Consider the following 26,891-nt stretch of genomic DNA (forward strand, 5'->3'; position numbering starts at 1 on the left):
AAGTGATTTGGGACATCAGTAGTACTGTTCAGAAATTCATGAAGTTGAAGTTTCAATACACTGATATCCCTTCCACTTGGCCTCAAATGGTTGCTTTATTAGATGGTTTCAGGCCTGAGTTTATTTCGAAATGGGTTAAATGGTATCCTCCACCAGATGGGTGGTTGAAATGTAATACAGATGGGGCTTCAAGGGGTAATCCTGGACCTAGTGCTGCTGCCTTTTGTATCAGAAACCATGAAGGAGAGTTGATGTTTGCTAAGGGGGTGCAGATTCCTGATTCTACGAATCTAGTTGCTGAAGCTATTGCTATTAGAGAAAGTCTTCAATGTTGTTTGGAAAACAATTTTCAAAACATTATAATTGAAACCGACTCTTTGGCTTTGGTACATATGCTAAATGGAGAGTGGGAAATACCTTGGAATGTGACAATGGAGGTCAATTCCATCAACAGATTAAGGAATTCTATGTCAGTAAGAGTACAACACTCCTTAAGGGAGGGAAATACTCTTGCTGATTTTTTTGCTAACTTGGTTTTTCGTTTTGCAGGTACATATGAATTTAGATCTTTTCAAGAGGTTCCAGATACAGCCAAAAGAATCATCATCTTAGATAAACAAAGCACACCACAATTGAGGATAAGACAGTCAAATACAACAAGGTACATATGATTTTAACCATTTCCAGGAAGTCCCAAGTGAAGGCAGAAGAATCATCAATTTAGATAAACACAACATTCCACAGTTGAGAATAAGACAAACAAGTATGACTCCATACAGTAATCTTCATTGCATCAAGTCTCAACTCCATATGAAGTTTGACATGAATCATAGATTGAGTACGCTACTAACATACCTCAAGATGTCTGAATTAGTTTCCGTTGGTTAATATATCATGCACCTGGTGAGAGCTTTGAGGTGTTACATATGATATAAAATCAGGACTCAATGGGGCTAAAGTAGCATATTTAATCTATAATTATGTTAAATTTCATATACTGCTCATTCAGGTGTTAGAAAACTACTGAATGTTCATTAGAGGAGAAAGAAGAACTGGACGATGATAAAGGTACTGTTTGCTTACACAAGTGATGTGGAGATGTATCAGCATAACCTCACAAATTAATCAGTAATCTTTTTGTGGATTTAGGTTCTGGTGGTGGTATTAAATCTATTAGATTTCAATCCACCGAATTCAAATTGATAAAAGGAAAACTAATTGTACCTGAGGTTTCGTTTACAATATTCAGATTCTAAGTTCCACAGCTCAAGAAGATCGTTTTGACAGCAAACATACTCATGAACAATAATTTGTGCAACGAAGTGTAGCTCTTTCAAGTATTTCCAGAGAGAAGATGAAGTTGAAGTTATTGCAAGACTTAGCGCAGGAATTGGTTTAGCTGAAAATGATGCTCGACGCCATCTCCGATGCCAACACCTCTACGCCTCTTCATCTTCCTTCATTTTTAGGAAAGTACTGCTCAGATGTTGCTTTGTCTATTTAGCTTTAGATTTTTCTTTTGTTCTGTTTAGTTCCAACATTGGGCCAGTTTTGGGCCTGATTGTTTTTGAAATGGAAATAAATGAGGCTATAAGCCTCAAACTTTTGATTAAAAAAATAAATAAATAAATAATAATTTTGCTGATGTTGCTCTTGGCCACTTGCTAGTATGGAAACTCAGAACTGCCCCATGGACATTACGTGCCCCCCAAATTGCGATGGTAAAGAATATTGAACAGCGCGACCAACGCCAAGAATCCCAGAAGCGAAAGCGCTGAATTTTTTTTCACCAGTTTGATCTTTGCTACATCCAAATGTGACCCTAACCGGACGATGGTCTAAATTAAAAGTAATCACATCATCTGCTATGAAACCTTTTGTTTGTGAATGATCCGCGTATATCATATCATATCTACACTCGAAATTTTCTTGATTACAATGAAAGGCTGGATCCACAGTCCTGCACCTTAAAGCATGTCGATTGCAACCTATAATTCGAAATGTTTTGGATGCAGTAGAATCATATAGAGGTTGATCTTGTTTGTAACACGCCACACATGGTCCACATTGCCACCAAACTAAATCACTTCCAGTGTCTATTAACAAGTAATTTTTTATCATTTGAGTACCAATCAAAAAAGACGCGACATACTCACCACCCCCGTAGAAAATATCGGTTGATTTTGGGACCAGCTCGAGCATCTCACCTCCTTGTGCACCATTTTGAGATTCAAGAACCGAAGCTAAATATTTTGCTCTAGCATTACATCGCGCAAGTCTATTTTCAAGTAACGAGTCGTAGTCCTTGAATTTTGATTTTTCAAATACATCGCGATGGTAAACTGTAAAAGTATAAGATGGCATCGGAGGATCGGGAAGCTTAGTCGGATCGAGAGACATAAATCTTTTTCTAGCTTGCATTATGTAAGTTGAGTTGAGGGGTGATAGGGAATTTGTATTTCCCAACACAATAAGTAGAATTGAGAAAATAATAGAAGTGAAAAGGTGAAAATGGTGGAACTTTTCCATTGGTATTTTTCTACTTTCTTCAAATTTTTTATGCAAATAGGAAGAAAAACAAAGTTAAATATGGAGATCTGATTCTCTTTATATTTTTGTTCAATTAAGGAAAATATGTAATTTTGCAAGAAAGACATTCCTAAAAAGAGCATTAATAAATCTCATGAAATCTATGCTATTTAGGAACTTTAATTATGTAGTTTTTCTATTCACATTGGGTCAAATATTAATTAAGCTTCCTATTTACACATCTCATTAACTATAATTCTTTTAAAAGACTTGAGGAAAAAAGTCTCGAAATAATGTGTCGTTATATTTGTAACACCTCAAACTTCTGGCTAAGACTTGAATTGTTCTACAAATGTAATTAGACCGAATTGGGTGAAACTTTTATGGTTCCTAGGTGTACATGTCAATTCCTAAGTGTGAGAGGTGAATTGGATGTGAGTTAAGGTACCTCTAGCACTAAGTCGAGTTGATAGCTTCCATGTGACATTGCAGATTGCTCTTTTCCTAATGTCCTCAAATTAGACAACAATAATCTATAAGGTCCAATTCCCACCTGAAATTGGCTCCTTACCTCGACTCAGGACATTTTGGTGTTGTCAACAACACGTTGACAAGGCTAGTGTTGCGTTTCGTCAATGGTGCTTTTCAACTGGAACTTGTTTTAGAACGCGTATAAAACTGTTGTGTTCTGTCTGTTTGTGGTTTTGTGAAAGGCTAGTCGCTTTTCACTTTACTCTGTATACATCTTTTTATTCCTTTGGCTTGCTTGGTGCTAACACTACAACAAGAATAGCTTTTAGCAACAATAAATATGCACATTAACAAAGACTGATAACCTTTACCAGCATTAGTTAATTTTCTTTAGATCCAATGTCACTATAGACTTTAGCAACATTTACAAAGAGTGCATTATCACTAGTAATTGCCTCTAAAAAAAATTATTTTTGGGCAATTAAGCTATTGTCGATAATTAATTGTCACTAGAGATCATTTATGGTGTAATGTAAGAAGATGCTTCATTGATAATTGTTAGAGTGTGTCAAAGCCCCACATCTGCTTATATGAACTTGAGCAATCCTCTCCTCATGAGCTAGCTTTTAGGGTTGAGTTAGCTAGGCTCAAATGTCTATCTTTACATGGTATCAGAGTCAGGTCCATCCCCGTTTCCCGATACACGCTCCAGTTGGACTTGGGCGTGAAGGGGGAAGGGTGTTAATATGGGTCAAAATCCCACACTGGTTGGGAATGAACTAGTTGTTTGCTTATATTAACGTGGACATTCCTCCCCTCATGAGCTAGCTTTTAGGGTTGAGTTAGCTAGGCTCAAATGTCTATCTTTACATGGTATCAGAGTCAGGTCCATCCCCGTTTCCCGATACACGCTCCAGTTGGACTTGGGCGTGAAGGGGGAAGGGTGTTAATATGGGTCAAAATCCCACACTGGTTGGGAATGAACTAGTTGTTTGCTTATATTAACTTGGACATTCCTCCCCTCATGAGCTAGCTTTTGTGATCGAATTAGACTCATATGACATATCTTTAGGATGAAAATAAACTAGTAAAAGTAGATTTAGGTACAACTTTTAATTTTTTTTCATAGATACTCAATCAATTACATGCATCTAAGTCAAAAGACAAAGTATCTGTTGCAGTATCAAAAGTTAATCCTATACCTTGAAGTTGATAACTTCCTATAAGTGCAACGGGGTATTTCCATTTCGTAAAAGCCAGACAGAATAGCCCCCTCTCATGCACCACAACTCGTTGTTGTTCACTTGTTCTAGTAACAACAAATTTTCCGGGTTTTGGTGCCGAAGTACATCTTCACAGCGGGAAAATTTGCTACCTCACCTGGATCCACCATATAGCAAGTGTCAAAATTTCCAAGTGGAGCATCATACAAAGGAATACATCGTACTTCCTTTCTAAATGTATCACGGAATTCTTCATAAAAATCTTCAGGGAAACTGGTAACAGTTGCTCCTGTATCCACGATGCAACCACCGGTCAGGCCATTTCCAAAATTCCGTGACAATGATGGGAACAATGGAATTTCCTTGTCGTTAACAAATATTTTATTAAGGTTGATGAAATAAAATGTAGGGAATTTGGAATTTGGTATTAGTCCTGCTGATGTTCTTTTCTTAAATGGTGTTGTATGGAAGCTAATTGTTGATGGTTTTGTGGAGTAAAATTCCGGTAGACATATCGCCATTATATCTGCATCAAATTGCGATTGTAAAGAATATCCACCAGCCATATTTTTACGTACGAGGCCAGCAATTCCAGAATATTCACCACTAAACTCTGTTCCACTTGTTTGATCTCTGCCACATCCAGAAAGAATCCTTACCAGATTTTGGTCTAAAACAAAAAGTAATCACGTCTTCTGCAATCCAACCTCTTGTTCTTGCTCCATCCGCGTATTTGTAATCATAGACACATGTATTATCAGATTCACGACATTCAAAAACCTTGGGCTTTAATAAACATTTTGTACTTTGTGCATGACAATCAAGTTCTCGATATGTTTTTGACTTAGTTAAATCATATAAAGGTTCATTTTTTTGTTCGTAACACTTATTTGGTCTACATGGTCCACATTGCCACCAAACTAAATCACTGCCAGTGTCTACTAGCAAGTACCTTTCAGCGCCAAGAATAAAAGATGCAACATACTCACCATTTGCGAATTGTACACTTGTTGTTTTCGGAATCTTTTCATTGTCCCTTTTACTCTCATGTGCTCATTGTGGCCTTGTCAGAGCTCCAAACTAAGTTAACCTTTAATGAATTAAGTTAAAATCTACACTCACAACAATTATTCTTCAATGCAACTCTTTAGTTAATTTGTCGCATTTCTTTTATCATATTAGCATGTTCCTCTATTTGTTTCTCTTCTTCTTCTTCTTCTTAATCTCCTTCCTTGGCTTCATCTTCCTCTTGTTCTCAATTCATCTTCATTATTTTTGTAATGTCGATTCTTCTCTTCTCTTACACATATACTACCCTTAAGATAGAAGAAATACACTCAATTATTCATTTTGTTCTTCATAAAAAAGTGCAATTACTCCTCCTTCGCCAAATAAATATCATAAAAGCTATTACAACAACCCTTTTTCTACCTTTATTTCTTCACTGCTTCATAATCACGTTTAAAAATTCCAACAAATTTCCTGTTTCTTTTAATAATTGCAATATGTATTGTTGAAAATCATGTATAGCGGAAAACTCTCGCAATAGGATAAATCATTTTTTCTGGCTTTTCCATTGAAGTTTTGCTAATGGAGTGAGTCTCTATAAAAATGACATTTAATAGTTTCTTCAATTTCAATTTTTTTAACTGAAGCGGTTGACAAACGTGTCTATCCAAATCTTTTATTTATCTTTTTGCAGTTACTAATTTTACTAGCTAGTCGCCTTTCACTTCACTATGTATACATATATTTTTTTTCCCTTTGGATTACATTGTGCTAAGAAGACGCGTCAGTGATAATCCAAATGCGAACAAAGGTAATGGTGATCGATAGGCCAACAAAATGCAACAAATATATCGGTCTGTTGCTGTGATTGCTCGAATCCATGACCAAACAGGGGACCCTAAAATACAGTTCCATGTGGACTAGAAGCAGGGGTAGAGCCAACATTATAGGTACAAGTTCGCATAGGCTTGATCAAGAATACGTCATCCTTTCTAGTGGCGTAGCTACATTGACCAAAGGATGGTAACCGTTGTTATCCATATATAAAAATAATATTGTGTATATAGATAGGTAAATATATACTAAAGTTTTGAACGTTGTTGTCTATTGTGCATTTGTGCTCGATTGAGGGACCTGCATCTCTCATCGATCACCACACTACTAAAAACGGGAATGTCCAACTGTTAGAAACATTTCAGACAAGCCAAACTCGGACAGATTTCCTGACCACATTTTTAGTAGTGTCAATCAACAATAACAATTAAAAAAAAGATGAAAACAAATTCTAGTAATAGTAGATTTGGATATAACTTTAGATTACAACATTTATAAAAAAAATTCAATCAGCACCACATGCATCTATGTCAAAAGACAAAGTATCTGTTGCAGTATCAAAAGTTAATCCTACACCTTGGAGTTGATAACTTCCTATAATTGTGACGGGGTTCTTCCATGACATAAAAGCAAGACAGAATAGCCCCTGCTGATGCACCACGACTAGGCGTTCTGCTAGAAACAACAAATTTTCCGGTTTTTGTTGACCAAAGTACATCTTCACAGTGGGGAAATCTGGTGCCACACCTGGATCCGCCTTATAGCAAGTATCGAATTGTGAAGGTGGAGATTTATACAAAGGAAAACCTGCTTCCTTTCTGAATGTATCACGGAATACTTTATAAATACCTTTAGGGAAAAAGGAAAAAGTTGCTCCTGTATCCACGAAATAACGACTGTTCATATCATTTCCAATATTCCGCGGCAATGGGACTTCCTTATCGTTAATAAAAACTTTAAAAAGGTTGACGAAATAAAAAAGAGGTAATGCGGGATTTGGTAATAGTTTTGCTGATGTTTTTCTCTTAAATGGTGATATGTGGAAGCTAATTGTTGATTTTCCTGTGGTGAAAAAGTCCGGTAGACATATGGCCATTATATCCGCCCCAAATTGCGATGGTAAAGAATATCCACCAGCCCTTCTACGTCCGAGGCCAGCAATTCCTGAAAAATCACCATCAAAAGGCTTTCCACTCGTTTGATCTCTGCCACATCCAAAAAGAATCCTTTCTGTTTTTTGGTCTAAAACAAAAGTAATCACGTCTTCTGCAATCCAACCCTTTGTTCTTCCTCCATCCTCGTAATTGTAATCATATACACATGTATTTTCATACGAACTACATTCAATAATCTTTGGCCTTAGTAAACATTTTGTACTTTGTGCCCTGCAATTCACTTTTTGATATGTTCTCGACTTAGTTAAATCATATAGAGGTTCATTTTTTTGTTCATAACACTTATTTTTGCTACATGGTCCACATTGCCACCAAACTAAATCACTTCCAGTGTCTACTAACAAGTACCTTTTAAATTTGTGATCATCAGTGCCAAGATTAAAAGTTGCAATATATTCAGCATTTAAGAATTGTACACTTGTTGTTTTTGGAACATTTCCGTTGTCCCTTTTACTCTCATGTGGCCTTGTCACATTACCACTCTCGAGAATCCAAGCCAAATGCTTTGCTCTAGCTTGAGAACGAGCAATCTTATTCTCAAGTAACGAGTCATAGTCCTTGAACTTTGACTTTTCAAATAAATCACGACTGTAAAGGGCAAAAGTATAGGATGGCATTGGAGGATCGACAAGTTTAGTTATATCAAAAGACATAAATCTTTTTTTAGCTTCCATGATGTAACTTGAGTTGAGGCGTGAAAAAGATTTTTCATTGCCCAAAACTACAATCAAAATTGAGAAAACTATTGAAATCAAGAGGTGAAACTTCTCCATTATTTTTCTAATTGCTTGATTTGGTTTGAGATATGTCTACTACTCCTTGCACTCATATATATATATTAGTTTATGTCAAGATAGGAGTTAATATGTAAATTCAATTCTCTTGGACTAACAGCAAAAACAATCCAAAAGGAGTTAATATGTAAATTCAATTTTCCCCATAGTAGATTTTCTTATCATAACTGCAAAATTTGACTCCTATATATTATTTTGTCTAATAAACAAAAATATTTCGTAAATTGAGAGAATGAATTTGTTGGCAAAGGGCTTGATATGCTGGGCTGGCCCAAAAGGAAGTATGGAAGAAAGACTAGTTGGATGGTAAGATGACTGAAGAATTTGTTTCAAGGCACCTATCGATGAGACTAACATAACAAAATAACTTTTAGTACCAATTTTTATACTCAATCACATGCATCTATGTCAAATGACAAAGTACTTGCTGAACTATCAAAAGTTAATCCTACTCCTTGGAGTTGAGTCATGCCTAATATTGAAAAATCGTAATCCCATCCAACAAAAGCCAAGCAGTACACCCCGCGATGGTTCACAATAACTCGTTCTTGTGTCAGAAGCAACATTGTACTCGAGTTTACGCTGCCAAAGTACAACTTCACTACAGGAAAGTATAAGTTACCACCACTCGGATATTCCTTATAGCAAGTGTCGAAAGTATTGCTTGGATCTTTAGCCATAGGAATATCTCGTACTTCTTCTCTGAATAAGTAACGGAATACGATATAAAAATCATGAGGTAAAAGGGTAAAAGTTGTCCCTGTATCTACCAACATTCCACCACCCATATCTGATTTAAATTTCCACCATGAAGGACTCACTGGAACTTCTCGATTGTTAATAAAAACTTTATAAATGTTGACATAATATAATGAAGGGAACCTATAGTTAAATAACAGTTTTGCTGATGTTGCTCTTGGCCATTTGCTTGTATGGAAACTAAGAACTGATCCTTTTCCTGAATTAAAAGTTGGTAGACACATAGACATTATGTGACCCCTAAATTGCGATGGTAAAGAATATTGACCATCGCCACGACCAAGGCCAAGAATCCCAGCAGAGAAAGCACTGAAATTTTTTTCACCAGTTTGATCTTTGCTACATCCAAATGTGATCCTAATCGTTCGATGGTCGTCTAAATTAAAAGTAATCACATCATCCGCTATGAAACCTTTTGTTTGCACATGATCCCCGTAGACCAAATCATATCTACACTCAAAATTTTCTTGATTACAATGAAAGGCTGGATCCACAGTCCTGCACCTTAAAGCATATTTATTACAACCTATAATTCGAAATGTTTTGGATGCAGTAGAATCATATAGAGGTTGATCTTGTTTGTAACATGCTTCACATGGTCCACATTGCCACCAAACTAAATCACTTCCGGTGTCTATTAACAAGTAGTTTTTTATCATTTGAGTGCCAATCAAAAAAGTCGCGACATACTCACCATTCCTGTAGATAGTATCCGTTGATTTTGGGACCAGCTCAAGCATCTCACCTGCACCATTTTGAGATTTAATAACCGAAGCTAAATAACTTGCTCTAGCATGAGATCGAGCAAGTCTATTTTCATGCAACGAGTCGTAGTCCTTGAATTTTGATTTTTCAAATACATCGCGATGGTAGACAGTAAAAGTATAGGATGGCATTGGAGGATCGGGAAGCTTAGTCGGATCGAGAGACATAAATCTTTTTCTAGCTTGCATTATGTAAGTTGAGTTGAGGGGTGATAGAGAATTTGTATTTTCCAACACATTAAATAGAATTGAGAAAATAATAGAAGTGAAAAGATGAAAATGGTAGAACTTTTCCATTGGTATTTTGCTAATTGCTTCAATTTGTTTATGCAAATAGGAAGAAACACATATTTAAATATAGAGGTTTAATTTGATTCTCTGTATATTTTTGTCCAATTAAGGAAAATATTTTATTTTACAAGAAATACATTCCTAAAAAGAGAATTAATTAATCTTAGGGAATCTATGCTATTTAGGAACTTTATTAATTAAAATTCCTATTTACATCTCATCAATTATATACTCCCTCTGTCCAATAATATTTGTCCACTTCAGAGGAAAAGAATCGGGATCATTTCCCCACGTAAGGATAGTTTGATTGGTGAACACGTTACATAAAGATTGTAATGTCGATATTAAACGAGGACATGCTAATTTAATGATATACTTTTGGCCGTTTGATTGGTGAACAAGCAATATTGGTATAATAATGTCAGAATTATGTAATTCAAGAATAAAATGATAATTGATATACTTTTATTGATAGATGCTTGATTCATTGGACTAAAAATGAGATATAGACGATATAATATAAAAACACGCGTTTGATTTCACACTAGATGAAATCAAAGGTGACCCTGAAGTACCACTGCATGTGGCTAGATTCAGGGGCAGAGGTACCGTTGTAGGTGCAAGTTCGGTTCAATCTATTTGCTTTGATTCTAAATCATGTTTGTGTTAAAGAAAACATTTTATATGTATAATTTGATCACAGAGTAATAACAAATCTTTTTTGATTTCACATCTAGTGTTCGATACTGATAATGGAGCCAGATTAAATTTGGTCGCACCAGAAGTCACACATTTGGGGGAAAACACTCCCTCACCACTTTGGCTCCGAGATGTAGAGATGTAAATGGCCACTTTTCCAACAAAAAATCATGTACTTCAGAACACGTATGGAATTACCATACTCTGTTAATTGGTGGTTTTGTGATCGATTTCAACTCAAATAAAGTACAATATCCTTCCATTCCAGTTTATGTGACATAGTTTCCATTTTAGTCCGTTACGAAAAATGTGGCAGGAAATACAAATCAATTAAAGCCATAATACATAGATAGACACCTTAACTTTGTCATAGAAGACAACTAAACACTCCAACTTTGTGATTATGACACCTCAAGTCGTCTCCACTTTGTCAGCTGAATACTCCAACTTACGAAATAATCATCTATGTTACCGTTTGGTAGGAAATAAAAAAACGAAGATTCTCAAGAGATAAACAGAGTTTAGCTTTATATAACAACTCAATCACATGCATCAATGTCAAATGACAAAGTACTTGATATAGTATCAAAAGTTAATCCTACACCTTGGAGTTGAGTCATGCCTAATACTGATCTCTCACTATTCCATCCAACGAAAGCCAAGCAGTAAAGCCCGCGATAGTGCACAACAACTCGTTCTTGTGCCAGAAGCAACATTGTACTCGAGTTTACGCTCCCAAAGTACAACTTCACAACAGGAAAGTATAAATCACGACCATTTGGATCTTCCTTATAGCAAGTGTCGAAAGGTTGGACAGGAATTTCAGCCATGGGAATATCTTGCACTTCTGCTCGGAATATGTAACGGAATACAGTATAGAAATCATGAGGAAAAGTTGTATAACTTGTCCCTGTATCCACGAACATTCCACCGTTCATCATAGGTCCTTTGAAATTCCACCACGAGGGGCTCACCGGAACCTCCCTATCGTTAATAAAAACTTTATAAATGTTGACAAAGTAAAATGAAGGGTACCTATAATTAAATAACAATTTTGCTGATTTTGCTCTTGGCAACTTGCTAGTTTGGAAACTCAGAACCGATCCTTTTCCTGAATCAAAAGATGGTAGACACATAGACATTACGTTTCCCCCAAATTGCGATGGTAACGAATATCCATCTGTGAGATCGCGTCCAAGGCCAACGATCCCAGAGGCGAAAGAACTGAAATTTAGTTCACCAGTTTGATCTTTGCTACATCCAAATGTGACCCTAACTTGCCAATGTTCTACAAGAAAAGTAATCACGTCGTCTGCTATAAAACCTTTTGTTTGTGAATTATCACCGTAATGCATATCATATCTACACTCGAAATTTTCTAGATTGCAATAATAGGCTGGACTCACAGTCCTGCAACTTTTACCATGTTGATTGCAACCTATAATTCGAAATGTTTTGGATGCAGTAGAATCATATAGAGGTTGATCTTGTTTGTAACATGCCTCACATGGTCCACATTGCCACCAAATTAAATCACTTCCAGTGTCTAATAACAAGTAATTTTTTATCATTTGAGTGCCAATCAAAAAAGACGCGACATACTCACCACTCCCATAGAAAATATCCGTTGATTTTTGGACCAGCTCGGGAATCTCACTTCCTTGTGCACCATTTTGGGATTCAAGAACCGAAGCTAAATAACTTGCTCTAGCATGACATCGAGCAAATCTATTTTCAAGCAACAAGTCGTAGTTCTTGAATTTTGATTTTTCAAATACATCGCGATGGTAAATAGTAAAAGTATAGGATGGCATCGGAGGATCGGGAAGCTTAGTTGGATCAAGAGACATAAATCTTTTTCTAGTTTGCATAATGTAAGTTGAGTTGAGGGGTGATAGAGAATTTGCATTTCCCAACACAAGAAGTAGAATTGAGAAAATAATTGATATCAAAAGGTGAAAATGGAGAAACTTTTCCATTGTTATTTTGCTAATTGCTTCAATTTGGTTATGTAAATAAGAAGAAACACAAAGTTAAATATGGAGATCTGATTCTCTTTATATTTTGGTCAAACTTAAGGAAAATATTTAATTTAATAAAAGACATTCCTAATAAAGAACATCTAATGAATGTTATCCTATTTTGGAACTTTATTTATTTAAGATTGGGATTAGGCACAAGTATCCCCTAGACTATGACCGAAATCTTAGAGACACACCTTAACTCTTTTATTCCAACTTTGTTAGATTGGAAATGGAAGATGAAATTGATTCATCGAAAGGTATATGTATGGAAGGTTAGGTAACAAAGTTAAAGATGATGGAATGGCTCTGGAGAAGTTACACTATAGCAAATATCAGTATTTATAACCAGCAGTGGATATAAATGTCGTTAAAAGCTTTAGTGACTCTGGATGCGAGATTTTTAGAAACAAAGAAAACATACAAGTTATAGAATTCAAGGAAACTAATGGGTGAGTCTCCACGAGACATTCAAGATTGTTGATCTTTCGAACAACAAGCTATATGGTACCATTCCTTCGGATATAGTATTAATCGGATTTATTGTAACTTTTGATCTCTTGATCAACGAATTCCAGGTGGCATTGCAAATTGCTCTTTTCTTAATATCTTCAAATTAGACAACCTGAAATCGGCTCCTTACCTCGACTCAAGACATTTTGTGTTGCTAACAACATATTAAATGTCATGTTTTGTCAATGATGTTTTTTCAACTGGACCTGTTTTAGAATGCGTATGGAACTGTCGTGTTCTGTTTGTTTGTAGTTTTGTGATGGGTTAGTCGCTTTTCACTTTACTCTATATACATCTTTTGTTTTCCCTTTGGCTTACGCAGTGCTAAGAAGACGCTTCAGTGATAATCCAAATGAGAACAAAGGTAATGGTGATCGATAGGCCAACAAAATGCAACAAATATATTGGAATGTTGCTGCGATTGCTCAAATCCATGACCAAACAGGGGACCCTGAAATGAATCAAGTTGAATGTGGACTAGAAGCAGGGGTAGCCACCATTATAGGTACGAGTTCGGCATAGGCTTGATGAAGAATACATCGTCCCTTCTAGTGGCGAAGCTACATTTACCTAAGGATGGTCACTCAAAATGCACAATGTTGAAAAACTATATTGCGCATATAAAAAATAATAGTGTATATCGGTCAAAAACAACTTTTTAGAGATATATAGTGAAGTTTTGAACACCCTTAGCAAAATTCCTAAAACATAGAATTTTTATTTGAATAGTAGAAACATCGGTGTATATTGTGCATTTGTGCTAGATTGACCTACGTCAACACAGGAGATGAACAATCAACTATATAAATATGAGAGTACAAAATATAGAGAAAAATAACCTCAACCGATTCACTCGGACTATAAGGAGGTTTACACAAGTGATAACGTAGCACTTGTGTCCCACAAATTCTCCCCCTAACCAAAACTCTCAAAGCCCCTAGGACTACATTGTGAATGTTGATTAAGTTAGAAGGAACGAGTCTCTATTTATAGAGTCATAAACATTTTACTACAAGAAAAGGACTAGCCAAATATGGAGACTTTATGTTTTCCTTTTCGAAAAAGGAAAACCTATTTATGGTAAGAAACTCAGGGCAAATACCCAACAAATCTCCCTCTTGGCTTGAATTTCTGACAAAATAAATTTGCTCCCCTCTTCACATATTCTTCAATAGCTTGCATCTCCTCTGCAAAATTTATGTCTCGTCACAGAGAACCTCTCTGAAACAATTTCTCCAACAAAAATCATCACTACTATCAAAAAGGTTGCGGCTAGAACTACACCCGCCATGATGAACACCAGTTTTTAACCTGGCTCAACCATTGAACCTGGCTTCATCATTGAACCTGATTATTTCGGTCCTAACAAATGTTAATCTAATTTAGCTTTGAAATTAGTTAATTTGATTCTTGAGAAGCGAAACTTGACAACTTTTTTGGAATGGAGGGAATATTAGATTTTCATATAGTTTAAAAGTTCTAATATACCTGGAGCTATGTATCCGATGATTGTAATTGTCGTTGTTTGAATAAAGTCCTCTAATAACATGTGTTTTAGAACGCGTATGGAACCTTCGTGTTCTGTTTGGTTGGAGTCAAGAGTCAGGGTTGGGTCTCGGTTTGAGTGTCGGGATTAGATCCCAATTCAAAAGTTTTAATATGTTGGCTTATTGGTCGAATTTCGACTAATAGACATATGGTTTCATATTTCAAATTTATAACAGTACATTACTGGTATGTTGATGAGAAAAAAGGTTTAGGCATTAGTCTTCCTGACATAGGACTAATATACGAGGCGTTCAAAAAAGTTAATATTGTGTGTATAGATAGGTCAAAAATGACATACTAAAGTTTTGAACACCGTCAACAAAATTCCTAAAACCGAAATTTTATTTGAATAATAACAATAGTAGATTTGGGTACAACTTTAGATTGCAACATCTACAAATTAATTAATTACATGCATCTAATTCAAAAGACAAAGTATCTGTTGCAGTATCAAAAGTTAATCCTATACCTTGAAGTTGATAACTTCCTATAATCGCGATGTTTTGGTCCCATGGAATAAATGCGAGACAGAATAGCCCCCTCTCATGCACCACGACTCGTTTTTGTTCTAGTAATAACAAATTTTCCGGGTTTTGGTGATCGAAGTACATCTTAACAACGGGGAAAGTTGGTACCACACCTGGATCCACCATATAGCAAGTGTCAAAATCTCCATATGGAGCATCATACAAAGGAATATCTCCTGCTTCCTTTCTGAATGTATCACGGAATTCATCATAAAAATCTGCAGGGAAATTGGTAACAATTGATCCTGTATCCACAATGCAACCACCGGTCATGCCATTTCCAATATTCAGCGAAAATGATGGGAACGATGGGACTTCCTTATCGTTAATTAAAACTTTATAAAGGTTGACGAAATAAAATGTAGGTAATTTGTAATTTGGTATTAGTCGTGCTGATGTTTTTTTCTTATATGGCGTTGTGTGGAAGCTAAGTGTTGATGGTTTTGTGGAGTAAAACTCCGGTAGACATAACGCCATTATATCTGCCTTCAATTGTGATGGTAAAGAATATGAACCTATATTTACTCTTCGTCCGAGGCCAGCAATACCAGAATATTCACCACTAAAAGCCGTTCCATTCGTTTGATCTCTGCCACATCCAAAAAGAATCTTTACCGGATTTGAGTCTAAAACAAAAGTAATCACTTCGTCTGCAATCCAACCTCTTGTTCTTGATCCATCCGCGTATTTGTAATCATAGATACATGTATTATCATACGGAATACAGTCATAAACCTTGGACTTGTATACACAACTTGTACTTTGAGCAAGGCAATCAAGTTTTCGATATGTTTTAGACTTGGTAAAATCATATAAAGGTTCATGTTTTTGTTCATAACACTTATTTGGTCTACATGGTCCACATTGCCACCAAGTTAAATCACTTCCAGTGTCTATTAGCAAGAGCCTTTTAATTTGATCAGTCCCAAGAATAAAAGATGCAACATACTCACCATTTGCGAATTCTATACTTGTTGATGTGGGAACCTTTCCGTTTTCCCTTTTACTCTCACGTGCTCCGTGTGGCCTTGTCACGTTACCATTCTAGAGAATCAAAGCCAAATGGTTTGCTCTAGCTTGAGAACGAGCGAGCCTATGTTCAAGTAATGAGTCATAGTCCTTGAACTTTGACTTTTCAAACAAATCACGATTGTAAATGGAAAAAGTATAGGATGGCCTTGGAGGATCTAGAAGTTTAGTTGTATCAAAAGACATAAATCTTTTTCTTGCTTCCATGATGTAACTTGAGTTGAGGGGTGAAAAAGATTTTTCATAGCTCAAAACTACAACCAATATTGAGAAAATAACTGAAATCAAAAGGTGAAACTTCTCCATTGGTATAGAAATTATTTTTCTAATTGCTTGATTTGGTTTGAAATATATATATATATATACACATATTACTAGTTTTTCAATTTAATGTCAACATAGGAGTCAAATTATTATTATGTAAATTTAGATCTCTTTGACCAACTACAAAATGAATTATATTCCTTATTAAGACATAATGAATACCAATAGTAGATTTTCATAGGAGTCAAACGATCTCGACTTTGACTAATATCTTAATATATATATATATTTATTTATTTATTTTATTGATTGAAGAAATTTTTTTAACTTTTAGTATTTTTTGTTTAGTTTTTAAATGTTCTTAAATTTTAAAATATCATTTTAACTTTGAAAATTAGTCAAATTGACTTTCGAAAAGCGCAACATTACTAATAAAAGTGGACGGAGGGGATAGTAGATTTTCTTACCTTAAAATTATCTGGACTTTGACCAACATTTAAGATATGTGTATTTGGAATCGAAAGACTAGTAAATTTTCATAGGAGTTAAATTATGTATATTCAGTTCTCTTTGACCAAACTACAAAATGAATTATATTCCCTATAAAAAAAAATTACTCTCTCCATCCCATTTTATATGAGTTGGTTTGACTCAGCACGGAGTTTAAGAAAAAAAAAACTTTTGAAACTTGTGGTCTAAAATAAGTGATAGAAATTGGTTTGGTTGGGTATAAATCATTTCATTAAAGATAAAATGAACATTTTAAAGTTAAATTGTTACTTATTATAGAAATGTATTATTTTTAGACTGACTAAGTAAGTCATATAAACTGGGACAGAGAGAGTAATAGACTAATAGTAGATTTTCTGCCATTACCTACAAAAAGGATAGGAATATGACACCTCTTTATTATTTTGTCAAGTAAATAAAAATATTTCTTTTTCAGGAATCATTCCTAAATTGAGAGCATGAAATCTCATGAGATCATTTTACAAGAATTAAGGCCGGTATCTAGAGCTGTCAATATGGGCTTGAAACATTGAATTGGCCTTGCCCAACGAGATTTGAAAAAGACTTTGTAATGTTTTCTAGTTTTTTTTTTTGTTTTTTTTTGCATGGCTTGAACATGTGACCTATAAATCACATGTAAATAGCTTTGACTTGCTCCAAGGTTGTCCTTCTCGCACTTAGCAGATCAAATTTTAGGAAAAAACATTTTTTGCGAAGAACTATTCATGTCATACCAAATAGGGAAAAGGAGAAAATATGTAAAGATATGACACATGGATCTAACTCAACCTCAAAAGTTATCCCATGAGGAGAGAATCACACAAATCCATATAAGCACCAGTGCATTCTCCAACCAATGTGGGACTTTTGAGGATGTGTTTGGTATGAAGGAAATTTTTTCTCATGTTTGGTTGGCTTAAATATTTTCCACGTCAACTTATTTTCCTCATATTTAAGGAAAATGACTTACTTTAAAAGTAAGATAACATAACCCAAAACCTATTTTGAACCTCACACTTCAAGTTTACATCCTAACTCATGTCTTGATATCGATTCCTGACATTATTGATCCTAGATCCGACTCTTGATTCTCGATTGGAAACTTGATTCACAACCTCGATTTGAGACCCAACTCCAGAGTTCTGGATTGAGTCGGATTCCTATCTCGGGTTAGGATTAGAGATCGAATTTCAAGGGTTTTGAATCAAGTGTTGAAGTCAAGTTTTAGGTTGAGAGTCGAGGTCGATTTCATGTCAGATTTTAGGTTTGGGTTCCAAATCGATTATCAAGGTAGGATGTTAGCATCGGATGTCGAAGTCAGATCCCATTTCGAAAGTTTGGTCCCAGGTCAGTCTTCGGGTCTGTCTTGACTCGAAATAAAGTCTTAATTTTGGTGTTGGGTCTCAATTTGGGTGCTGGTATTGGAAGAGGGCTTGGAATTCAAAAGTCGAGTGTTGATGTCAGGGTTGGATCAAGGTTCGGCATTCAAGTCTCTAGTCGGGTGTTGGGTCTTAGTTCAAAAATTAGGTCATGAGTTGGATGTCAGAAATTGGGTTGGGAGTCAAGGTTGACTCTTCGATTGGGGTCGGGTTTGGGGACCAAATTTAGATTCAAGACCTGGGTCGAGAGTCAAAGTCGGATCTCGAATCGGGGTCGAGTATCGGGTTACGTGTTAGAGTCTAGAGTAGGGTTCGGGTGTCACGACCCAAAGTAGACCCTAGACGTGACATGACATATAAGACCCCGAGAGGCTCTACATAAGTCACTTAGCATACATCATACAATATAATAGAACTGAAAGAGTTTGAAAGACAGTTTTATATCAAAGAGTTTGACAAAATGAAGCGGAAGTCTAACATAGTCTCAAAGCCATCTATTACAACAAGAGTGATTGGGACGTAACACATACATCACATACAATATTTGAAAAGTAAAGACGATAAGCAATAAAATGTTTGGTCCTCGGAACATGAGGACTCACTACTCTTCAAAAGCTACTAAGGTGATTACTAGCCACGAGGATGCGGAATAGGAGCGTCGAACCCTACATTAGTGAAATAATGTAGGCAAGAGTATGTGTTAGTACAAAGAATGTACCAAGTATGATTGCAATGCATAAAAGTTATGAAATCATGCTAAAAGGACTTTTCATGACATGCAAAGACCAAGTTAAAACATAAGATAAGAGGTTAGAAAACATAAATCGTGATCATGGTCAATGCAAGTTAAATCATCCTTAAAACACATGTATGTGAGATACTTTAAAAGTAACCTTGGTTCATTATTGTGGGAAGTAGTCATTAACCGACATAGACCATGTGAGTCATAACATGAAATATTTTCTACTCTAGCAAAAAATTAAAGATATTTTCTGAAAAATGTTTTTCATTCATCAATCATACACTACAAATATTTTTCACTCACCAACCAAACATGAGAAAATAAGTTTAAAAATAACTTATTTTCCTGGAAAACATTTTATAGAAAATCATTTTCCATGAAAAAACATTTTCCTTCATACCAAACACACCCAACCCACTGTAACAACCCCTTCACATTCAGGCCCAATTGGAGCGTGGACCGGAAGCCCATGTAAAGATTTGACACCTAGGTCTAACTCAACTCCAAAAGTTAACTCATGAAGGGACGATTGCACAAATGCATATAAGCAGATCACCAGTCCATTCCCCAACTAATGTAGGACTTTTGACCCACTCTACAAAATATGTCCATTAACTTTGTGATTTAGAGCGGATATACCCTCGTTAAAAAAGTGATGCATATATACCCCTCATTTAATAAATGGTGCATATTTACCCTTTTTGCTAACTGACATTTTAATATAATGGCTTCTTGGTCACAATTAGACAAAAGGTTTCGTATTTCAAACTTATAACAGTTCATTGCTGGTATCTTGATGAGAACAAACTTTTAGGCATTAGTCTTCCTGGCATGGAACTAATTGGCGAGTTTTCACAATTGCTCTGCTTTAACCTCTCTACATCTTTCAAACAACAAGCCATATCGAACGCGTATGGAACTGTCGTGTTCTGTTTGAACAGTTGCTCGATTCTATATGACCAAACAGGGGACCCTGAAATACGGTTGCATTGACCCAAGGGTGGTCACTTGAACACCCTCCGTTAAGGTTGCATATAAGAAATTAATCTGTGTATATAGGTCAAAAATGACATTTTAGAGATATATGCTAAAGTTCTGAACACCTTTAACGAAATTCCTAAAATCGAGAATTTATATTTGAATAATAGCAACATTGGTGTCAATAGACAATAATAATAAAAAAAAGATGAAAACAAACTAGTAACTAGTTACATGCATCTAATTCAAAAGACAAAGTATCTGTTGCAGTATCAAAAGTTAATCCTATACCTTGGAGTTGATAACTTCCTATAATCGCGAGGGGGTGGTTCCATTTCTTAAAAGCCAGACAGAATAGCCCCCTCTCATGCACCACGACTCGTTGTTGTTCTAGTAACAACAAATTCTCCGGGCTTTGGTGACCGAAGTACATCTTCACGATGGGAAAGTTGGTACCACACCTGGATCCACCATATAGCAAGTGTCAAATGATCCAAGTGGAGCATCATACAAAGGAATATCTTTTACTTCCTCTCTGAATGTATCGCGGAATACATAAGAAAAATCTGGAGGGAAATTGGTAATAGTTGCTCCTGTATCCACAATGCAACCACCGGTCATGTCATTTCCAATATTCCGCAAAAATGATGGAAACAATGGGATTACCTTATCGTTAATAAAAACTTTATAAAGGTCGACAAAATATAGGATGGCCTTGGAGGATCTAGAAGTTTAGTTGTATCAAAAGACATAAATCTTTTTCTTGCTTCCATGATGTAACTTGAGTTAAGGGGTGTAAAAGATTTTTCATAGCTCAAAACTACAACCAAAATTGAGAAAATAATTGAAATGAAAAGGTGAAACTTCTCCATTGGTATAGAAATTATTTTTGTAATTGCTTGATTTGGTTTGAAATATATATGTATGTATATACTAGTTTTTTCAATTTTATGTCAACATAGTAGTCAAATAAAAGAAAGTAGTCAAATTATTATGTAAATTTAGTTCTCTCCAACTACAAAATGAATTATACTCCTTATTAAGACATAATGAATACCAATAGTAAATTTTCATAGGAGTCAAACGATCTCGACTTTGACTAATGTTTAAGATGTATATATATATTTATTTATTTTATCATATTGATAGAGTTTTTAAATGTTTTTAAATTTTAAAATATCTTTGAAATTTCTTGTAATTATGCCAAAACAGGAAAAATAATAATAACAAAGTTAGTTATAGAGATTTGATTCTCTTTTAGAAGCCAATATTTATTTATTTTCCTTTTTATCATTTCTAAAATCACTATGAGGTTCAGAATTTGACGCCCTTTTGATTTTTATATTATCAAAGAAAGAAACATAATTAATTTTGCAATAAAAATAATTCCTAAACAAAGTATTGAATCTCATGAATTATCATGGAAATCTATGCTATTTTGGAACTTTACTCCCTCCATCACTTTTTACTTGTCCACTTTTCCATTTTTAGTTGTCCCTAATTACTTGTTCATTTTGACAAATCAAGAAATGACAAAAAAAATTTTTACCTATTATAGCCTCAATTAATTACTTTGAAAAGGGTGGATATTCTTGAAAATCTTAAGTTTTTAATTCTACTAGTAATTAGGGACAGGGGGAGTATTTATGTAGTTTCACCATTCACAATGTATTAATCATTTTTTTCCTCCCACCCCTTTTTGCTCCCTTGGTGATTCGAACGCGCAACCTTCGAGTTGGAAGTGAGGGGTGTTTACCATCGGAGCAACTCCCTCTCGTCCAATGTATTAATCATTAATTGAGTAGGAAACAAATATTTATGTGATTTAAGATTGTTGCTTCTCATTCTCTATAATAGTTTTTGAAATATATTATATTGATATTATCTTATATGAGATAATTTAACTTAAAAAGAGAAAACCCAAACCAAATTTGTTTTAATTAGTTCGGAGCAAATAACATTTTTTTTCAATCGAAATTGAATAATACAAAGCTCAACCGAAAAACCAAATGTTCATCCCTAATTTTAGGAATGTAACCATAAGGACACATAACGAGATGATAACATATACAAGATTCGAATCAAAGAAAAACAACATTAAGTAATCACGCGAATGTCAATGAAACTGTATTTCTAGTAACATATACAAGATTCGAACCAAAGAAAAACAACAACATCTATATATGGCCATAGCTTTTATGATTTCACTAATAAATAAAAGATACAAACTTTAAATTGTAACATTTTGAAATTTATAAATCTCAACTACATGCATCTAAATCAAATGACAAAGTATTTTCTGATGTATCAAAAGTTAATCCTATACCTTGAAGTTGATTAGTTCCTATTATTGAATGAGATCTATTCCACCCCATGAAAGCCAAACAATAATATCCATCAAAGTGTATCATAACTCGTTCTTTTGCCAATAACAACATGTTCTTAGGGTTTACATCGCCAAAGTACAACTTCACAACAGGAAAGTACAACTCTCGTCCACTTGGATCCGCTTTAACGCATGTGTCTAGAGACTTGTATGGACTTTCAACCAGAGGAATATCTTTTATTTCACTTCTGAATATGTAACGGAATACGGTATACAAATCCTGAGGAAATCGACTAATAAATGTACCTGTATCCACAAGAACCCCACCACCACCACCTTTTGTAAAAGTCCACCATGATGGGTGGACCGGAATTTCCTTATCGTTAATAAAAACTTTATAAAGGTTGACATAATAAAATAAAGGGAATTTATAATTTTGTAATAATTTTGCCGATGTTGTCCTTGGCCACGTGGCGGTATGGAAACTAAGAGAAGATGACTTTCCCGAAAAAAATCCGGGTAGACATATGGACATTAAATCCGCCTCAAATTGTGATGGTAATGAATATGATCCGACATTTACTCTTCGCCCAAGACCAACCATTCCAGAATAGTAACCACTAAAACTGGCTCGACCCATTTGATCTTTGCCACATCCAAATGTAACCCTAATGGGTCGATGGTCTAAAACAAAAGTAATAACATCATCTCCCATAAAACCCTTAGATCTTTGTCCACTTACAAATCTAATATCGTACGTACACTCATTATTATAAGCATTACATTTATAAGTTTTGTCCACATCATCTAAACATCTTGAACCATGTAAGATACAATCGATTTTTCGATATGTTTTCGAATTTGTAGGGAAATATAAAGGATCTACTTGCTTGTAACACTTATTTGCCTCACATGGTCCACATTGCCACCAAACTAAATCACTACCAGTGTCTATTTGCAATAAAGTCTTAACTTCGCTACTGCCTAACAAAAAAGACGCAACATACTCACCATGTGCAAAATAAACACTTGTTGATTTTGGAGCCTTTTCGAGGATTTTAAAATTTGCACCTTCTTTGACATTGTTGTTGTCCTCAAGAATTGAAGCTATATAATTTGCTCTATCCTCACATCGAGCAAGCCTATTTTTAAGTAACGAGTCATAGTTCTTGAACTTTGACTTTTCAAATACATCGCGATGGTAAATGGTAAAAGCATAGGATGGCATTGGAGGATCCGGAAGCTTAGATGGATCAAGAGACATAAATCTTTCTTTAGCTTGTTTAATTAAAGTGGAGTTTAGGGGTGAAAAATATTTTTCATTGCCCCAAACTGCAAACAAAATTGAGAAAAAAATTGATATGAAAAGGTGAAAATGGAGTGATTTTTCCATTTTGTATAGAAATTAGTGTAGGAAAGGTATTTTGCAATCATTTATATATACTGATTTAGTTTTATTGAAAATATTTAATTTTATGTCAAAAAAGGAAAAAACACCAAAAGTTGATTATAGAGATATGATTCTCTTTGATGAGTCATAGTTTTGAACAACTAGGAATTAAATCATTTCTTAATAAGGCTAATATCATATATTTATTTTCCATTTTAATCCGATGTAACTATTAAGAGGATCAAAGTTTGACTCCTACTTATTCTTGTCAAATGAAAGAAAATATTTGACTTTATATGAAATTTGGTAGATTTTTTCATTCCCGGGTTTGAACTCGAGAATTTTGGTCAAAGTTGAAGATATTTCAACCATTATTTCATTGCAATCCACGTTGATAGTCTTAAATAGTTTTTAAAATATATTATTGAGCAGTCTAGTCATTTAAGATGGTCAAATTTGATTACTTTTGTTTTCCTTCAAATATTTAAAAAATTATGATTGTTAAATTTAATGAGAACTATGAGGGAAAAAAAGATTTTTAGGAAATTCATATTTAAAGTGTAATATTTGCTAATTTTGGTCTATTTATGGTGTAATTCAAATTAATCAAATATCAATACGAATACTGAAATTAGATGAGGAACAAGAAATTAAAATTGTAACATTGTTCAATTCTTGATTAATTACATGAATCAATTGTTGACACTCAATTTTGACAATCACGTTATTTTATAAATATCGAAAATTATCTCAAAAGATTTACATTTTAGTTAAGTATTTTATTAATTTACTTTAGTTTAAGTTATAGTTTCTAGTTAATTAGTTTGTAATTAAATTAATTGTTTTATAATCGATTAAATTAGGAAGCTCATTAATTAATTATGTTAATTTGTCATCTTTAATTATAAGTCAAATTTGCTAATTAAATTCAATTTGACTAAGTTCTTAATTTTAATTGGCTACGATTTCAATCAATTTGATCAAATTCTTAATTCAAAACTTGCTCCTTTTTACCTCCCTCTAAAACAATTGCAATATCATTTTGGGCCTTTTTCCTTAAACCATTTCAGCCCACTCCATTCTCTATTCATTTTCCAGCAGCCCACTAGCTCTTACAACAATAACCCAGTCCCAACACTCTTATTACAAATAACCCAACAACAATACAATACAGCATACAATACGCCATACAGTACCCGACCGACCCAGACCCGCGCTTCTTATTCTTCAGCGAAACGACGCAGCAAGTTTAGATAATATTTCAATAGTTTTTCTCCCTTAAAATGGTCCTAACTATAAATTTTTTTGCCCAAATGAATTGAGTTAAATTATTTTAGCCAAATAATTAATCGCCGGATAACCGAGTATTAGCGGACATTTTGGGTGCTTTAAACCCCTTCTCAAAATGCTAATAAGAACCTCGAACCTTTTGTATATTTTCAATTGATTTCTATTTTAATCTGTTGAAAAAAATTGGTTTTCTTAATTTCACCTTAAAAATTAAGTGGCGACTCTTAAAATCAGTCTAAATTATATTTTCCTAATAAAACATTGGTTTCGGGAACTCGGAGGATTCTCCAATGAAACTTTGTTGTGGTAGTGGGGGTTGCTTCATAATCGAGCTCGTCGTCCCAATCGCTGCCCGAAAAAAGGTAACCTCGCCTTCTTTTGTATTCTGTTTCAATGTAGGACGTTGTGTGTGTTCAACACTTGATATAGGGTCTGTTAATAAGAGTATTTGGTTCTTTCATTTAGCACTCGCTTTAATCTTGTTTTCCTGCGAGTTTTTGGACAGTAAGGATGGATTCGACATCAATGAAGTTTGCTTTGATATTATATGTTGATCGTTATGTTCATTAACTCGATTTATATCTATATGACTAGTTGAATCTCGGCCTCGTTTTGTCTAAAATGGTTTGATGTTCACTTGTTTTCAGTTCGAATGTGTTGGTTACACAGTTGTGTCTTCTTTACTGTTCGTTTGTCCCCTTGGTTGTCGTTTCGGTCATTTTGAACTCTTATATGCTGCCTCGATATTATAAAATCTATCTCTGTGCAAACACAGCTTGAATGTTGGTTGTGTTTCTCTTATATTTCAGTTGTTGTAGTCGTGTTTGCAACTCATGATTGTGTGTGTGTTTTTTTTTTTGAAGTCTCTTAAGTTCGATCTTGTATCTTTAGTGCTGCCCATTTTATTTATTTTATTTTCATTTCTTTACTCGAATGTTTGTTGAGTTCATCTCGAATCGAAGGATATTGTTTTCCGCTTAAGTTCATCTTGAATGTTTGTTGAGTTCATCTTTTCAGCATGATCAAGTTTCGTTTAAAGTTTGTTGCTTAATTATTTATGATTAGCGGTGGTGCGGGATTTTAAAGTTATTATCTTAGTGCAAAGTTATAAGAGAAATCATGCTTCTAATTTTTATTTTATAATGGGATGCAGCCGGTTAAATCTTTGAACTTTTCAAATGGATTATAGTTTGGTTTGTTGTTAAATGTATGTCGAAATGTATGGCATGTGTCATTTGTTTGGTCATGAGATAATATTAATGCCCCTGCTCTTATTAATTTCTTGTTCATTTCCTATGTTTGTGCCTTACTTTCTCATATTATGTATTCTTATGATTCTCTTGTTAGTGCTTCATATTACTTCATCATTTGCTTGTTTCTATTGGAAATTGATACTGATCCTCATCTTATTTTGTCTTGTTGTCTGCCAAATCTCTTTGGAGTCCAAATGGATTCTTTCTCGTTCGTTTTCCTCCTCCAATGGGCCATGGAGGCCTAAAATTCTTTTATCGAGTCAGTCAACCTTGAGAAATCGAAGAACAGGTCTTTGGAATTGATGTACAGGTCCCGGAAAGCGGAAAAATGGGTTGTATACATCCGATATACTCTGATATACATTAGATATATACAAAAAGTGTAAATTTCATATATGACATATAATATAGTACTATTTTCAAGCTATAACAGTAGATTTAGACTTTCAAGCTATAGCATTAAAAATTTCAGGTTATAACAAGTTAAAAAAAAAAGAAATGTTTTTGTTAATTGGAAAAAACTTAAAAATAAATAAAAAGATAAACGAAATTTAAAAAAAAAAAAAACGAATTA

General features: G+C 34.5%; 5 protein-coding genes across 5 annotated transcripts; all 5 read right to left on the bottom strand.

Annotated features, from left to right (window-relative positions):
* Positions 1-1,677: 1,677 nt before the first annotated feature.
* Positions 1,678-2,400, bottom strand: LOC107059920 (protein ASPARTIC PROTEASE IN GUARD CELL 1-like). The gene has a single exon (XM_015307020.1). The coding sequence runs from the start codon at positions 2,398-2,400 to the stop codon at positions 1,678-1,680; it is 723 nt and encodes a 240-aa protein (XP_015162506.1).
* Positions 2,401-6,570: 4,170 nt separating this feature from the next.
* On the bottom strand, positions 6,571-7,914 carry LOC107059921 (protein ASPARTIC PROTEASE IN GUARD CELL 1-like). The gene has a single exon (XM_015307021.1). It carries the CDS (start codon positions 7,912-7,914, stop codon positions 6,571-6,573), a length of 1,344 nt encoding a protein of 447 aa, XP_015162507.1.
* Positions 7,915-8,423: 509 nt separating this feature from the next.
* LOC102580256 (protein ASPARTIC PROTEASE IN GUARD CELL 1-like) lies at positions 8,424-9,725 on the bottom strand. The gene has a single exon (XM_006343647.1). It carries the CDS (start codon positions 9,723-9,725, stop codon positions 8,424-8,426), a length of 1,302 nt encoding a protein of 433 aa, XP_006343709.1.
* Positions 9,726-11,086: 1,361 nt separating this feature from the next.
* Positions 11,087-11,689, bottom strand: LOC102580591 (aspartic proteinase nepenthesin-1-like). The gene has a single exon (XM_006343648.2). The coding sequence runs from the start codon at positions 11,687-11,689 to the stop codon at positions 11,087-11,089; it is 603 nt and encodes a 200-aa protein (XP_006343710.2).
* A 3,344-nt stretch (positions 11,690-15,033) lies between these two features.
* Positions 15,034-23,648, bottom strand: LOC102580934 (uncharacterized). Its single transcript, XM_006343649.1, has 3 exons — positions 22,385-23,648; positions 20,515-20,651; positions 15,034-16,200 (listed from the first exon to the last, which is right to left on the bottom strand). The coding sequence occupies exons 1-3, from the start codon at positions 23,646-23,648 to the stop codon at positions 15,034-15,036; spliced, it is 2,568 nt and encodes an 855-aa protein (XP_006343711.1).
* Between the last annotated feature and the right edge of the window lie 3,243 nt (positions 23,649-26,891).

This window comes from Solanum tuberosum, unplaced genomic scaffold (assembly GCF_000226075.1).
Source record: "Solanum tuberosum cultivar DM 1-3 516 R44 unplaced genomic scaffold, SolTub_3.0 scf00047, whole genome shotgun sequence".
In the NCBI taxonomy this organism is placed as follows: domain Eukaryota; kingdom Viridiplantae; phylum Streptophyta; class Magnoliopsida; order Solanales; family Solanaceae; genus Solanum; species Solanum tuberosum.